The sequence below is a fragment of the Mytilus edulis genome, chromosome 2, assembly GCF_963676685.1.
Source record: "Mytilus edulis chromosome 2, xbMytEdul2.2, whole genome shotgun sequence".
Classification (NCBI taxonomy): domain Eukaryota; kingdom Metazoa; phylum Mollusca; class Bivalvia; order Mytilida; family Mytilidae; genus Mytilus; species Mytilus edulis.
Window position 1 is genome coordinate 23,589,114 of NC_092345.1, and position 18,045 is coordinate 23,607,158.

The window sequence follows — 18,045 nt, forward strand, 5'->3', positions numbered from 1 at the left end:
CAACAATCACTGATTTACATGCTCATGACTAGGGACAGGTACATCAATACAGAGTGTGGAGGGGTTAAACATTTTAGTAGGTACCCAACCTTTCCCTGCAGATTCATAATTATTGACGATTCAAGTCGTTCTTCTTAACATTATGTTGTAACATTTGTTTGTGTAAGTAGTACAAAGCTAATAAGGCTGATATTTGCATTAGACTTTCAAAAATTATCTATTTTTCAATTTTTTGTTTGTCATTTATCAAAAATATGCCTTCATCATTTAAATGTTAGATAGCTCAATGACAACATTTTCTGGAATAGAGAGGGCTTTTGTTTTAAATATAGAGTACATTGTCTTAAAACAGTGCAGACAGACTTTCGGAACACAATGAAAACAAATCCTGACGAGTTTCAAACCAACATTGCAACATCATTTGCTGCAGAATGTATTGGATTCATCAATCAATATTTCTACTTCTAAACCATGTAGCATTTGTTTTCGGTTTCAATTTGACATACGAAACTAGATCTACAGGCTGTATAATAACGATAGTTATACCTGATGTGTGAACAATGTGTTTATAAGGTTATATGCTCGCCATAAATTCATCTTTTATATATTGAGTATATATATTACTTCAACCGTACAGGCTGGTAAATAGATGTATTGCAACCTTTGCTCAAAGTTTTAAATATCAAAACTTATTGGTCGACAATTACTGACCATTCTCTGCTTCAGTGTTGTTTTTTTTGCATATATTTTCTTTATATTGATAGCATGTCTTAAACTGTAGTCAGCCCGTCTTATTGTACAGACATATAAAAACTTTATGTTTGGAATTTCTGTTTTCAGAACAATATTAAACGATTTTTTTTTTAAATAGCACATTCCAATGGAAATTAAACACAGAAAGCCCTTATCAAATAGCAAAAACATAAGCTCAAATACATCAAACGAGTGCAAAACAAATGTCATATTCCTGACTTGGCACAGGCATGTCCTCATTGTAAATATAACGGCATTTGACGAGACTGTTGTGCAAAGGTTTAGTGCTATCAAACCAGGTTTAATCCACCATTTTCTACATTTGAAAATGTCTGTACCAAGTCAGGAATATGACAGTTCTTGTCCATTCGTTTTTGATGCGTTTTGTCATTTGAATTTGCCATGTGATAAGGGGCTTTCCGATTTGATTTTCCTCTGAGTTCCGTATTTTTGTGATTTTACTTTTTATGTAAAAGAGGGTTGTAAAGAAAGTTGAAATTCAATCGTTGTTTATGGTTTAAGAAACAAAGCATTTTACCAAAATTGATTAAAAGTAATAAGAAACACCTCCTTCGTTGAACTATTCAAACTCTGATACTATCTAGACTAAACAAAGATGTCAATTACATTCAAAGTCTTTAAAGTGGGAAATCATCTTTGCATTTCTATATAATTAGGTCTTTCCACTTTTCGCTGAAAGACCTTTTGTTTTTTAATCTTGTGATTATTTTTTTTTCTTCTGCGGTCTGAGATGCTTTTTTGCCTTACAACATATCGAATGGATTTTTTGCCAATGATGTTGTACAGTAATGGGGGTTTCAAAACTCACCCTGTGTGACCGAACACTTATTCTTATAGGAGTTATCTTCCCGTGCCCCCTTTTTATTGTTTTCGCTATTTCTCTAAAATGGTAAAAGATTTTAGCAAACTGTTTTCACCAAATTGTGTGTCTCTCCTTAAGAATGATTTGGTTACTTTTAACTTGAGTGATCGGAAGACATCTTATGGGAGTTATTTACCTTTGAAAATTTCAGATAGGCGATTTGTTGGATAAATGCATACGTTATAAGTCGTAGAGGCCTACAGTCTTTTGATATGAAGTACTTGGTCCATTTGAAGAAAATTGAGGTCAGGGTCAAAGGTCAAGGTCATGTAATAAATTTTGAATTTTGCTTGTTATCATTATTTCAAAGAAACTGTGACAGTAAATGATATGATGTGTTTGCCAAATAACTGTTTATAAAAAGGCGCAACTTCAACCTATTTAAGTCGAAGAGTTTTGGTTAACCCTTATAGGAGTTTTCTCCCCTTTTGTATTTGAAATCAGTATTTCTCCACAACCATACAAGTGATTGACCTGGGGTCTTTTGATTTGAGATCACTGACCTATGACCTCAAAATTTAGGTCAAGGTCAAAGGTAAATTTGACCTTCTAGATTTTGACCTTTGCTAAAAATTCTTTCTGGTTCATTATAAAACAATTAAGTCTTCTGCATAAACCTATCAATCTTATTTTTTTTTTTTTATATCAGATTGATTTACCACATTACATCAACACGAAGTGACATTTTCTAACATCGTTTGTTAAATTTCATTCTTATTATCGAGGTGGAAAGACCTTCAATTGTTCTCTGAAGAATTGGGGTTTTAATTACATTTGATGTATTTTCATTATAATACGTTATTCTGATTGACTAACTGCAATATCGTGTTATTCCTAAATCAACTTCATTTCACAATGAATTGCAACATTCATGATGACACGTGCATCTACAATAAAGTGCACAGGTAAGTAAAAGAAAAAACTTGATAGTAATCTTGTTTTTATGATCATATCGAAAAAATGAGGTTACAAGTATTGACAGCTTCTTTTTTTATAGTAACTTCATAGCGTTGACCGTGCGTACATTTTTACAATAAAGCGCTTCCGCGCTTCATAAAAAATGTACTTCGGTAAACGCTTTTACACCCCAATGAAGTTATAAAAAGAAGCATTCAATTCTTAAATATTTGATAACAATTTATACTGTCGATTATAATTTAATTTGTATCGTTGTTTATAGATAGAAAGGAGAACGATACGAAGTAATTTCTCAAAACAAAATGTTGCGGTAATTCATAAAACGTGATATCAAAAATTTTATTCTGCAATCTGGACAGTTAACTAAGCAACAATAAATTCTTTAAAGATTGAGTTTTTTGTAAACATTTGATAGCTAACTAGTGCTACCACCTTTGTCTGTTGTATTCTGTTCTTCCAATAAGCAAAACTGGTTATGATCAGCCATTTGTTTAAAATTGAAATATGTACAATATCACTGCACAGATATGTTTAGTTAGCGTACTATATTTGAGAACCTCCATTTGTGGTGTATTATGGTTATTATTAATAACAAAGTGTGTTAGTAACCTAATACAGTATATTTGGGGTCAGTCAATTCCATATGGAATGAGAGCGTAATATGTCACCAGCACACTGTTTAACAAATTTATTTAACCGATTAGCGTAACATGTGGTATCTAGACTTTTGGCCTATCATAGTGATTAAGTCTTCAATATTAAGTATTAAGGACATACATTTTTACGTCCATTTGTCTATATATAAAAAACAAATTTCAACATAACATAGCGTTAGCTTTAAGTGAATTTATTGTCATCACTTTTGTATTCAAATAAGCCCCGCCTACTAACCTTGTATCAAGGAAATATGGTCTTAACGCGATTGTTTTAAACCAATCATATGACTATATAGGAGGTAAAATAGTTACCCATATGACATAAAGTGTTAATGTCAGTCAACCTTTGTCGTTATTCATACGATATCTGAGAAAAATAATTCACCTTTAAATCTGTCAAATATCGTTTAAATGTTATTCCATTAGTTCAAGCACGGAAATGACATGGATACCAATATAGAATTTCAACGGTTTATGAAACACAATTATTAAAAAGTTATAAATAAATCTTATGATATTTACTCAAAACTGTATTTGTAGGGTAACAGTACGTGATATCCTGAACGAAACATCACTTAACACGATATATCAGTATTACTCAGTTGTTAATTTAAGGTCTATGATTATGAAACTGGTGAGTGATGAGAAATTAATAACTATGCTATAATATACTAGTAAAAACCCATTATCTAATCATAAAAGGAAACGATGGATGGCACCAGACATAATTTAGAAAATCAATAAACACACAGTACAAACAGAAATTTTCAATTTTTCCAAAACATATTGAAAATGTTAAAGAAACAATTCATCAGCAGCATAAATATTAAGCCGATTAAAAACTGGAAACATACAAATACCATTTGCTGCTGGGAGGCAAAATTGCTTTATTTTAATCAAGTTATGTCATAATTTATATTTCTTTTCACCATGAGTGTAAACTATAAAGATACCTCTCCAACGACAGAATGTGAAAAAAAACCTTATTAGTACTTTTATTTTACTTCGTCATAGTCACAAAAATGTGTATACTTGATAAAAAAATATACAAACAAAATGTTGGATGATTATTCTGAAATTCATTACTTACGATTTATGATATACGTACATAGTTTAAAAAGGAAAGAAAATCGAGAAACGTAGAGCTTTGATCTAATCTAACCGAAAAAAGAATTATTAACGAGTTTGTTCTTGTATGAGCAACATGATCGATTGAATAAGAGTATTCCTTTGATATGTAAGACCTCTCTTGAGTATCGAGTACAAAGTAAATTAACAAGAATACTGGACTCCAAGGGAAATTCAAATCGGTAAGTTCTTTGTTAAATGTTTAAATTACCAGCTCAAACACATCGAACGATTGGATTTTTTACGAAATAATTTTAGATTTTTTATTCTGCTTTTTAATCTGCTTTATATTACTGTGATAGTTCCCTAAAGTATCATAAATTTTAGTATTTCTTTTATTTAAACACTCTCTAACACAGTTTTGTTTTTGACAATTATAGAGGTATATAGTATGTTCGTCCTAATTTTCCAATTCCATAAGGCACAGTTGACGTTAGAATTAATTTTTTATGTTTTTGTGCTCCTTATTGTCATATACTAGTAGCTCTTAACATTTTCAAGACGTTATACATCGTTCATTTGAAAGAGGGACGAAATATACCAAAGGGACAGTCAAACTCATAAATCTAAAGCAAACTGACAACGCCATGGCTAAAAATGAAAAAGACAAACAGAAAAACAATAGTACACATGACACAACATAGAAAACTAAAAAATACAACACGAACCCCACCAAAAACTAGGGGTGATCTCAGGTGCTCCGGAAGGGTAAGCAGATCCTGCTCCACATGTGGCACCCGTCGTGTTGCTTATGTAATTACAAATCCGGTAAATAGTCTAATTCGGTAGGTCACATTCATGAAAGGGAAGGAGATTGTAGTTACGACGTAAGGAACATATCCGATATCATTTGTGAAACGGTTATTCCATAACGGTCAACCAACTCGTGATGGCGTCCGTAAAATTTACGAAGGGATGATTTCAACTTCACCATTTGGAACTCTTGGTTTAATAGCTTTCTTGTGAGCAGTAACCCTCTATCAAGAAAATCATGATAGGAAATGCAAGCACGGGAATATCGTATCAATTGGGAGATATATACCCCGTATGCAGGTGCTGCTGGAATGTTGCTACTTAGAAATGGAAAGTTCACAATTGGAAAGCTGAAATCATCTCTTTTGTCGTAAAGTTTTGTTTTCAACCGACCCTCATTGTCAATTTCTAGATGTAAGTCAAGATATGAAGCCGACTTAACTGTATCTGTAGTATCCTTTATCTTCAATTCGATGGGATAGATGCGTTCCACATAGTCACCAAATTTTGAATTGTTTAGTGAAAGAACGTCATCTATATAGCGGAAAGTAGAGTTAAAGGATATTGCTAACTTCTTATTTTTCTTCCTAAGAAGTTCCTGCATGAAGTCAGCCTCATAATAATAAAGAAACAAGTCGGCAAGTAGAGGGGCACAGTTTGTTCCCATTGGGATGCCGACAGTCTGTTGAAAAACACGTCCTCCGAACGTTACAAATATGTTGTCAATCAAGAAATCAAGCATCTTGATAATATCGGTTTCAGAGAATTTTTTGTTTGAATCAGAGTGATTCTTTACAAAGTATGATTTATCCCTCCTTAAGACAAGATACTTGTATCTACGTTGGCCATCCTTTTTATGAAGCAAAGTAATACCAACTCTTTCAATTTGTCTTTTAGTTTGGAATGTGGAATACTTGAAGTATTTAAGTTTGTGCGTTCCCAATAAAGCTCAACCTATAGCTAGAAAAGAGCTACGGACGCAGAACCAATTTAGGGTATTATTTTCATTCACTTGGTAGAAATCGTTGTTGGGTAAATACTAGTATGCTTTAAAGAACCATTATCTCAGTAGTCAGCGTACTGATACTGAAATGATTAAAAGAAACCTTTTTGCTTTGTGGTTTTTTTTTTTTGATAATGTACGAATTATTTAACAAACTAGGGTTCCAACTCGCTTCGACAAAGTTGATCTTAGATGTGTTTAATTATTCTCTTTAGTTCTTAGTTGTTCATATAACTACTCGCAGAATAAAGTTTTAATATAACACTGGTTTTCAAATTTTAGGTTTATTTGTTCGTGACTAAGATTAATACAAAGTAGAATAATCCAATTATCGTCCATCATTCACTTCGTTATTATTCAATCGCTGTGTTTTAGGGAACACATTTAGACATTTTATTTTTTCGCGGTACGAAAATTGTTTTTGAAAAATTAAAGCTCAATTAAGTATATACAAAAGTTTATGAAACATCACTGAAACGAAAATTTATCAAGCAAACAGTGCCTATATTCTAATGAAAATGTATATACTACATCATTTCCGAGTTTTTTTCAAATGTATCTGGGCAATCAATCACATAATCTGTTTTCCATTTTCAGTTTATGTTAAACATATCAAACTTTTAAGTTATTAGCAACACTCTTATCAATATGATTAAAAGATTTTATTTCATACAAAATCGTCTTTTGACTTGGTCGTTATGGACGCAATGTCAATTAAACCAATGAAGGAAGACATCTTGTAAAACGCAAAAGATATATGTCAATTACAATCGTCTGAGGTCTGAAGATCACCCTTACGAATAAGTAGACGGTAGCATCTCATGACAGGCGTGTGTTCGCGATCTTACAAAATACTACAATAATCCTCTGCTTTCCCTATATGTTCCTTCACGCCAACCAAATACAATGTTCTGACTATTCAAGCTATGTCAGATCTGTCATGGTTACCGATATACGAAAATAAAGAGATACATTTATGATATATTTGGTAATGATACAAGTGTCAATAGAGACCAGATCATGAAGATGTATGCAACTATGTGTTACCGTGCAACCTTTAACAATGAGCAAATTCGATAACACATTAGTAAGTTAAAATAAAATATGAAACAATACAAAATGTATGTATTCCAAATTATGTATTTAAGATCTATTTTTTCTATAAATGTTTTAAAAGGTATACATCTTTAAATATATTAGAAAAGAAATTTAATGCACCACACTATTGTATCACTATTATAAAAAGTAAAAACGGGTATAGCATCAACAAAATGGTAGAGTAATGAAAACAGAGGCTGCATATTTCAACATCCCAAATAAATAGCAGTTTGGTAATGATTGAAAAAATAATGATAGATTTTGACTAAGGTTAGATAATTTAACCTGACTGCTGTACATCCACCCCAAAATGAATAAAACTGAGTAATTTAAACTGGTATAATTCAAATTATTTTTAGAGTTGACAAAGTTTTGGATCGCAACAGAGATTGTGGTTACATATTTTATGCTTAATTACCTTTACTCTGGTAATTTTTTTCAATATTGAAGTTTTTGGGGAGTAATAAACTCCTCAAAACTGTAAGTGTCCTGTATGGAAGCAAAATTTACTTACCAGTTAGTGCATATGACTGCAAACGAAATATCATGAATAGTGCGACCAACAATAAAACCATGTTCCCTGTTTCCCAGTCAGAGATACTATCTGGTATAGTAGTAATTATCATAAAAAGAATTCTTCAACCAAATGTCACTCGTTGTCTAACTGTATCCGTATCGAAAATACATAATAACATACAGTGATTTACTAGTATATCATCATGCGTTTCTTGTCAATGGAATTTATACAAATTGAAACAAAATAAAAGATTCTATATACGTTAACGTCAGGAAATATTAAATAAAATGTAGAAGAAGAAAAAAGCTAGACATTGTTCCTTTCAAGGTCTGTACACAGTGATCTAACACAAACTTTACAGAAATCACAACGTTAAAGTTGGATAAGATGCTAATTACAGTCAGAACATAGTATTATTAGAACTTTTTAATTGGCACAACCATTTATCAAATATAAGATACTGTGTAATTTATTGACTTTCTGTCTGTTGCTAATTACTGAAAATTTGAAGTCATATTTCAGACGTGACATTAATTTATTGTGAATGTATATTGATTCAAAAATTGAACTTATCACAAAAAAATGTCGAGTAAAAAGGATTCTTTTTCTATCTTTTTTGACATCAAAAAATCTTTAAAAGCTTAAATTTATCTTTGTTAATTAACTCGTGTCAAGCTTATGAAATTAAATTGACGTAGGACGGAACAAGAAATGTATGCAAAGGTTACCAGGTAAGCATTGCAATAGAAAATTGTATCGAATAATTTTCCTGATTTACTTTCGTTTTGTTTAAAGTTTTACATTTTTTCCTTGTATGGTGCTTTAAAAATTTAGGATTCCAGACACCAAATTAAATTTGTTACACAGTGACGACATTTAAATATTACATGATTTGGTAAATATGTTTTGAGGCAGGTTTACTCCAAAAGTATTTATTATCTATTTTATTTTTCAGAAATTTTAGATTTAGTTTGACAATTGGTTCGTATGTTACATGTATGTTATACACCACTATACGTGTTATGGACGTTTGAGCATTACAAAAATGATGCATATGTCCAAACACAGGAGCCAGTAATCCAGTATCTACTGTTGGTTTCTCTCTGTCATTATTGACATAAAAAAAGAAGACGTAGTATGATTGCCAATGAGATAACTCTCCACAGGAGACCAATAAAGGCAACAGTAGCATACCGCTGTTCAAAACTCATAAATCCATGGACAAAAATCAAAATCGGGGTAACAAACTAAAACTGAGGGAAAAGCATTAAATATAAGAGGAGAACAACGACACAACATTAAAATGTAACACACACACACACACACACACACAGAAACGGACTAAGCATTAGACAAAATCCTATATAACAAATGTCACAGTAATTAACAACTTTATACTATCGTATGTCCTTCAACAATGAGCAAATCCCATACCTCAAACGAGAAAACTAACTGGCTAGTTAATGTACAAAAAATGAACGAAAAACAAATATGTAACAGAGCAACAATCGATAACCACCGAATTACAGGCTCCCGATTGGGGACAGGCAAATACTTACAAAAAAGGCGAGGTTAAACATGTCAGTAGGATCCAAACCCTCCCCTAACCTTGGACAGTGTTGTAACAGTACAACATAAGAACGAACTATAAAAATTAGTTAAAAAAAAGTCTAAACTCATCAGATGGATACAAATAGAAATACATATGACAAAAACATAAAATGGACGTGGCCGGTTACTTTTACATCCCAATAACAAAAAGACACTAAGTACAGATCTGAGAGTACTCACAGTCACTGATAGCTAGTTCATAGCCAATAATAACTAATAAAAAAAACTATGCATCTAAGACTAAATTATCAATCAGTACACATCCAAAGTCCAATTGATTTTTGTAAAGACAGTCAATGAAAAACATGACCTTGTGCAATGCCAAGATACCCGAATCGAAAGAGTGTAGATCCATGAAAGTTCATATGTATTTAACAATAATATTTAGATTTTTCATTTACTGATAACAAAATCAATATCAGTACCAATAAAACTATTTTCAAAGATCTGGATGTCCGTGTATTTCATAGCCTTAATCGATTCATGCTGTTGTTTAAATACATTTTGAGTTATTTTCATCTTTTTTTAATCTCGGGGTCTTATATAGCTTTATATAAGGTGCAGGTTTGAACAAAGGTGACTTATAAATATTTGCTTATTTATCATTTGTTCTGTATACCTTTATTTTTATTTTGGACATATGCAGTGTTTATAAGCATTCAAACAAACTCATCATAGATACCATGATTAAATTTTTTATGTTCTACTCACGCCAGACGCGAGTTTCGTCTACAAAAAACTATTCCTGAGGTAGAAAAGCCGTAGTATTTCAAAAATTAAAACGTTTTGTAAACAATAAATTTATAAAAATCACCATATCAATGATAATTCATGTCAGCACAGAGGTGCTGACTACTGGGCTGGTGATGTCCTTAGGGAATTAAAACTCCACAAGCATTGGCATCGACCCAGTGGTTGTAAATAAACTCATCATAGATACCAGGATTAAATTTGGTATTTACGTCAGACGCGCGTTTCGTCTACAAAAGACTCATCAGTAATGCTCGAATCCAAAAAAAAAATAAAAGCCCAAATAAAATACGAAGTTAAAGAGCATTGAGGACCAAAACTCCGAAAATGTTTGCCAAGTACAGCTAATGTTATCTATTCCTAAGGTAGGAAAGTGGTCTTATTACGTTGGAAATGTCGACCCAGCTAGCTTCGTTTCAACCTTCACGTTGGTTAAAATTGATTTACCTTTTGCATAAAAATGTATTTTCTGTTTACTTATATCATTGGTATCAATGAACTTTATAATTACTATGCAAATTTCAATATTTGAATATCCGGTTGCAAGAAAAGCTGCTGTTGAATACCAAATATAACTGCAGTATATACATCACAATTTTATTTATAACAAGTCAATGTAAAACAAAACATGTGACATATAAACAATTGTACGCACTGCCAATCGTCATAAGCTAGAAACATATATCAAAACCAGCAATTATGTTCGTGTTGTTAATTCTTTAGTTTTCTGTGTTGTGTCATGTGTAATATTGTCTGTCTGTTTGTCCTTTTCATTTTTAGCCATAGCGTTGTCAGTTTATTTTCGATTTATGAGTTTGACTGTCCCTCTGGTATCTTTCGTCCCTATTTTATGTCCGTTGTAAAACTCTAGGACCGCTAGATTGATATAGTATTGATAAGCTCGCTTAAAGAGCACTGTGAAGACCAACAAAATTGTGATGTAGAGAGTTAACTGTGTGAAGTATTAATTAAACCAGGTTTTATTCCACCATTTGCCACATAACAAAATGCCTGTACCAAGTCAGGCATATGACAGTTGTTATCCATTCGTTTGATGTGTTTGAGCTTTTGATTTTGCCATTTGATTAGGGACTTTCCTCTTTGAATTTTCTTCGGAGTTTAGTACATTTTGAATCGTTCTTCTATCTTATGATTCCTGAATAGGTTGTGAACTCTAGATATGCCTCTGTCTCTTAGTGTAGTCACCACAATGCAAAATCTATTTTTGTTTATTTTTTTTATGGGGGTTTACTCATTTCATCCAATTACTGACTGTTCACCATCGTCTTGCCTGTAATAGAGATTAATTTCTTTGGTTTAGACATATATTTAAGTACAATTGCAAGTTTAAATTCTTTAAACTCTTACACGCGAAAAGTGTTACATGCGGAATTTAACACATATTATTTCACTATTTTCTATTTCCTATTAATGACCATATAATTTCTTACAGTCAAATATATAGAAACATTCATAACTAAACAAATACTAAATTTTATCTTGTTTTGAATTCTAGTGCAACAAAAAATAATCTAAAATAAGATGTGTTAAATACAAATTGCAATATAAAAAAGAAGATGGGGTATGATTGCCAATGAGACAACTATCCACAAAAGACCAACATGACACAGACATTAACAACTATAGGTCACCGTCCGGCCTTCAACAATGAGCAAAACCCATACCGCATAGTCAGCTATGCAAGTCTATTTAACAATCAATAGGTCAATATTAGTGGAGTTGGCTTGTGGTGGTATGGATCAAATGTAAGATATTTATAATATTGGAAGTGAGTTATCGACCGATATTTGATCGGAAGTGATGTTTTATTACTACAAATAGGCAATAAAATCTTCATTCATTCTATCTAGTAAAATTTTTAATAAAATGCAGGCAATATTTATGTAGAAGGGAACATATATTTGATTTATTGCACATGGATAGACGTCATTTTGAACATCAAATATGACCGCCATGATGAGATGGGTTTTTTTTCGTGGCTACCCCCTGAATTTGATAACATACATCTAAAGGCATGTTCAAAGTTTCATGCTTGTATCCCCATTTGCATGATTTGCAAGCTGCTCAACTAAGTATTCCGCCAACTTTAATAAGAAATTAGGCGTTGATAGTGTATTTTATGTTCTCCTATTTATTTGTATTGTAGTCCTGTAATATTATGTTGTCATTTCAATGTTATATTTAACTTTGCCATTAAAGTGCGAGGTTTGGCATGCCACAAAACCAGGTTCAACCCACCACTTTTATTCCCCTTTAAAAGTGTCCTGTACCAAGTCAGGAAGATGGCCATTGTTATATTATTGTTCGTTTCTGTGTGTGTTGCATTTTAACGTTGAGTCGTTTGTGTTTTCTCTTATTTTTGAGATATTGAGATCAGACGTGGCACGGTACTTGTCTATCACAAATTCATGTATTTGGTTTTCATGTTATATTTGTTATTCTCGTGGTGTTTTGTCTGATGCTTGGTCCGTTTCTGTGTGTGTTACGTTTCGGTGTTATGTCGTTGTTCTCCTCTTATATTTAATGCGTTTCCCTCGGTTTTAGTTTGTTACCCCGATTTTGTTTTTTGTCCCTGGATTTATGAGTTTTGAACAGCGGTATACTACTGTTGCCTTTATTTATTCTTTTTCAAGTTGATAGTTAAAAATAAATTTTCTATTTCAAATGTTTAAGTTGTGTTAAGTCCTATAAACTATTACGAAATGATATCAACATAAAAATTTAAGATTTCCCCCTTGTTTGAAAGTGAATAAGAAATGTGCCAATGTGAATGTGACCTACCGAATTAGACTATATACCGGGTTTTTAAATACATGAGCAACACAATGGATGCAACAGGTGAAGCAGGATCTGCTTACCCTTCCGGAGCACCTGCAATTACCCCCAGTTTTTGGTGGGGTTCGTGTTGCTTAGTCTTTCGTTTTTTATCTTGTGTCATGTGTACTATGATGTGTCTTTTTGTCTTCTTCATTTTTAGCCATGGCGTTGTCAGTTTATTTTCGATCTATGAGTTTGACTGTCCCTCTGGTATATTTCGCCCCTCTTTCAAAAACTAAACTTACATCCTTTTACACAAGGGATAGTTCGTTAGGCTACATGAATAATCATCCCACTTGAAATCATGGTTCACCATCATCCCTAAACAGTGTTGATTGTTCCCTGCATTGTTGGGTTCATTCGGAAACCAGTTAGTGTATTCGATCAGTTCCATATCGTCTGCCCACATCCACATACCCTCCAGTAACATATCTGTTCCTCCCAACCACACCTCTGTTGAATGACCTGTTGCTAGAATATCGTCTTTGGTTATTATTTATTTTTATATTTATTTTTATTATTTGTAAACGCAAAATTTTAAAAGGAAGGCAAGGTGACATTACAAAAAAAAAGTAAAAGAAAAGGAAATGCTCAAAACCATGGATAGAATCAAATAACAATTCTTAAAAAACTTAATCTTCGATTGGCATTTGTTTATGAATTGTTATTGGCTAACTGGAGTATAGAAACATGGTCATTCTTTAGACATCTACCGATTGGCAGTAAAGCTTTAGAATAATTTAATCTTCGTTTAGCTATGCAGTATTTATAAATTTACAACCACGTTCGATCCATGATTCCGATACCTTGTGTAGTTTGATGTTGCATGCTCTCTGCCGAACATACCTTGTTTCAGTGGCATTCCAAATTGTCTCTCATCATCTTGGTAGACTCCCTACTGAAAAACTGCCTATTGTTTTTTATTGTTAATTTGCCGTCCTAAACTGTATTAAATGTTTCCCCGATATGATTTCAGCAAGAACAATCAATCGATTAATTTGTGAATGTTATACCCGAAATATACGCTATTAGCACGATTCATATATTAGTCTTTTTAACTTTAACATCCAACCAGTAACCAGTAACCTGCATTGCTATGTTTTAAACAAGTAATTTTTGTTTATTATGAATTTCCAGCTCATGAAATTATGCCATTTTCCAAAAGCTAAGATGACAAGTCCGAACAAGATTTGTAAAAGACGGTTTCGGCAGTTATGTTATACCATTTGAGATGTTTGCACTGATAAGATTCTGTATTTTTTTTATAAATTTGACTGCTATTGGAACCAATGATAGATATAATAAAGACTGTTTGATAGTCAAAGTACGATTAAGCAAATAAAAATCCGGGTAACAAACTTAAACCGAGGGAAACACATCAACTATAAGAGGAAAATAACTAAACAACAAAAACACTGAACTATAACAATGGATATCCCATGACACGTATTGTGCTCAAGAATATAAATTCATTTTTGGTTATTTTATCAGAGATCCAAAAAGTATCTGTACTTACCATATATATTCACCTTACGAAATAACTAAAAGATCACTTAAAAAGTAAACAGTATTTCACACAAAGATAAGATAAGCAATACACTGGTATTTCAGGTGTGTTATCTTTTCCTTTGTACTCTTTAATTCAGGATGATTTAGGATAGTCATACTGCAGTCATTTTTTTTTAGTTATGGGCATATTGGAAGACGGTAAAGAATATACAGACACGATAAATAGGTACAACTTAATTCTTCTATTTATTTAAGAATTTTTACGGCCGTACTTGGGTAAAAAAAATTATCATCAGTTTAGAAAAGAAGAAAATTGCCATGGTGAAAAAATTGAAACCCAAGTATTATGTTAACACAAATTTTTGTAAAAATCGTAATTTCTGTTTTTCAGATTACTTAATATGAAGGAATTTCTGTTTTCTGAAATTTTATTCTTCAACTTAATCGTTATAATTTTGTCACAGCTCCCTATATTTTACAGGTAGTTTATTTCACGTATAGATGTTAACGTGTATTTTGTTATATGTACTGGATACCATCATTGATTGGCATCAAAACCAGAAATTTTCTGTGCCATGAAAATATAATCTATGTCATTATATTATGAACATAAAATATTTTGTGGTGACAAACAAAAGCCACTTTTCAACCTGGTTATACTGTAACTAGGAAACAATGCTGGTGACACTTTAGAACCTTCATTAAATGCATCTAACTATCCGATTCGCATTACTGTATATACTTACTGTTTGCTTTTTTCAACATCTGAACGATGAATGTGTTCTCAGCGCCGTTTTCTATCCATGCCAATTTTGCTTTTACTGCATCACAGAGTCGCTAAATATATATATTAATCAATATAACATAATAATACTTATTAACCTGATTTTGCTTTTATTATTTCTATAGACTTTTTTTTAATTAGTTAGTCGTATGTTTTAGTTTCTCTCAGACTTTTTGAGTCAAGTATGCCCAAAGAAGCATCATGCAGAATCCCTTGTCATGCCGATCATTTTTATATTCTGGTTAATGTATGTGTTACGATTTGCACAATGATTGGATGTATCAGGGTTTTGATTCTTTAAAAATTGTAAACTGATTATTGCTAAGTGTTACCAACACTAACTAAACCTGAGTCAGTTATCAGTCTCACAGTAAAATGCCCAAATACAGCTGGCAGATATAGTCGGGTTTTTAAAATATTTGGATGACGACTAAAGTCTACCTTATTTTGTTAAGGTTTGAACATTAACTGACAGAAACCCATTATCAAATTTGATAATAGCACAAGAGTATAATGTTTCGATATATTTGAAATGTGTATATGACAGTGTTATCAGAACCGGGGAAATTAAGGTTTTGGAAAAACGAAAGGTATGAAAAGTGATGAGTTTTTGGTATTTATTTCGATTGTTTATTTATTTCTAAATTAAAATTTGTAAGATTTGAAACAAAATTAACATTTTCTTGTAACAGTTTACTTAAAGTAACTTAACCTCAGTTATATAGTTACCAAAGCTTCCGCCCACGTAGTTGGAACTGGAAGTAACACATAACAGTTGTTTTCATGCGTTGTAAATCCCGAAGGACAGGCACACGACACTTTACAAAAAAACAAAGAAAATTCGAAAAAAGTTTCAACCAATATCACCTTATAAATGTATAACGTTCAGCGACAAATATTTCATACAGATTCGAGACAACACAAAACACTTGACGCTTTAGTTTCGCATATCTGGTAGAGCGCTCAAAGAAATTTACAAAAAAATAAGATAACATTATTTCTGAACATAACTTTGGAGGACTTTTATGTTTCAAAATATTTCTGAAATGCACAAAATCAATTACTAGTATAATCTTTATCTAAAAATATTGTATATCACGTTAAATTTGAAATACGTATATGCAAGGAACAGCAGCCACATTCATTATAAAAACTTTTTATACAAGCACTTTGTTTGTACAACTTGAAATTTGTGTCAATAAAACAAACAGCACTCAATCATGCAATACAACTCGTAAAGAAAACACATTTGATGTACAATTTCACACTAATATAAATAGATATAAGAAGATAATATATGCTGTTTCGAAGCTTAACACAAAGAACTATACAATAATGACGATATCAGACACTTAATGGTTTTACCTGACACAAAGAATAGAACAGTGAGACTTGTGAGAAGAATGGTGTGATCCATGGCGACCGAGATAAGACGACCGAGATAAGCCATGTCTGTCTGATAGACGCTGTATTTTCCTTTATCTCATTTGCTATGTTGTAATTCATAGATATGTTAATTATTCAAAAGTATAAGCTCTGTTTTATAATATAAAATAACATTAATGTGAATAAGACGTGGTATTACTAAACTGGGAGAGAAATCAACCGACACGAAAATAAGTATGTTAAAGAAACCAAAATAACACAATATCATTTTTTTAAGAATATCTACCGATAGTAATAAAATAAGTGAGTTTTTGCATGCAAGTACTTTTGATATTAAAGACACATACGAAACTCGAGAAAAACAAGGGATACAATGTATCCATCCATGACAATGGCCACAACAAATTCGGTACTTGCACAACAAAAAAACACACAAAAAAGCACAAGATCATTTATTGATATACATAGATGAAAAACTCCTAACTAGAACCTTTAACAAGAGCGGCGAAAGATACCAGAGGGAAATACAAACTCATAATTCGAAAATAAACAGACAACGCCATTTATAAAAAAGAAAAAACAAACAGACAAATATCAGTACACAAGACAAAACATAGAAAACTAAAGACTAAGCATCACAAACAAACGTCAAGATCTCAACTTTCTATTCGTTAAATTCTCATTTCTCAACATTAACATACCCACTAGCTCATCTTATATGGCGCAGATTTCTTAATTTATACGTTACACTCTCCTGCATTTTCAAACAATACGACCTTTCACAAGTTTAGTTGTCAGCTATATAGGTGTCTCAATAGTTATCAAATATACCAGGCTTATAATTTAATACGTCAGATTCGCGTGTCGTCTATATAAGACTTATCCGTGATGCTCTGATCGAAATAATTAGAAAGAAATACAAGTATGACTCACTTATATGGTACTTTTAATAAATTACCTGTTGTCAAAACTTTTTTTTTTTTTTCGAAAAACATTCTTATCCCAGGAATATATTACCTTAGTCGTATTTGGCAAAACTTTGTACTTGTTTGGCTTTACAACTATTTTGATCTGAGCGTCACTGATGAGTCTTATGTAGACGAAACGCCCGTCTAGCGTATTAAATTATAATCCTGGTACCTTTGATAATTATTTGCACATGTTATCGCAGTCAAAGATCATTAGTTACCAGAATTGTCATATGCATAAAATGAGCAGTTTTATCGATTGTGCCTAAATAAACGTGGATTCGCATGGCGGGTGAAGCATGCAAATCTTGAGACGTTTATCTTGCAATTTAATCCGGTCACGCACCTTTTTAGAATTGGATTCCCTCAATTTTTACCGGATTTCAGAATGAAAAATCGGTTATTGATTTGGGGATGTACTGTGGGCGGGCGAGTTATCGGCTGCCAAATAGTGTCCGTGCGTTTTCTGATGACTTGATAAACCAAAGTT

General features: G+C 32.2%; 1 protein-coding gene across 1 annotated transcript; it reads right to left on the reverse strand.

Moving 5' to 3' along the window:
* Positions 1-11,283: 11,283 nt before the first annotated feature.
* LOC139511762 (perlucin-like) lies at positions 11,284-16,653 on the reverse strand. The gene is made up of 5 exons (XM_071298813.1): positions 16,567-16,653; positions 15,931-16,019; positions 15,164-15,254; positions 13,154-13,379; positions 11,284-11,361 (listed from the first exon to the last, which is right to left on the reverse strand). Exons 1-5 carry the CDS (start codon positions 16,649-16,651, stop codon positions 11,328-11,330), a joined length of 525 nt encoding a protein of 174 aa, XP_071154914.1. The 5' UTR covers positions 16,652-16,653; the 3' UTR covers positions 11,284-11,327.
* Between the last annotated feature and the right edge of the window lie 1,392 nt (positions 16,654-18,045).

Excerpts from the sequence above, each read along its gene's own strand:
- LOC139511762 (XM_071298813.1), bottom strand. The coding sequence starts at position 16,651 with ATGGCTTATCTCGGTCGTCTTATCTCGGTCGCCATGGATCACACCATT. Across the intron at positions 16,020-16,566 it reads TGTTCTATTCTTTGTGTCAG|TGTCGTGTGCCTGTCCTTCG; the intron begins GTAAAACCATTA and ends TTTTTTGTAAAG. Across the intron at positions 13,380-15,163 it reads GATGTTGAAAAAAGCAAACA|CAACAGGTCATTCAACAGAG; the intron begins GTAAGTATATAC and ends ACGATATTCTAG.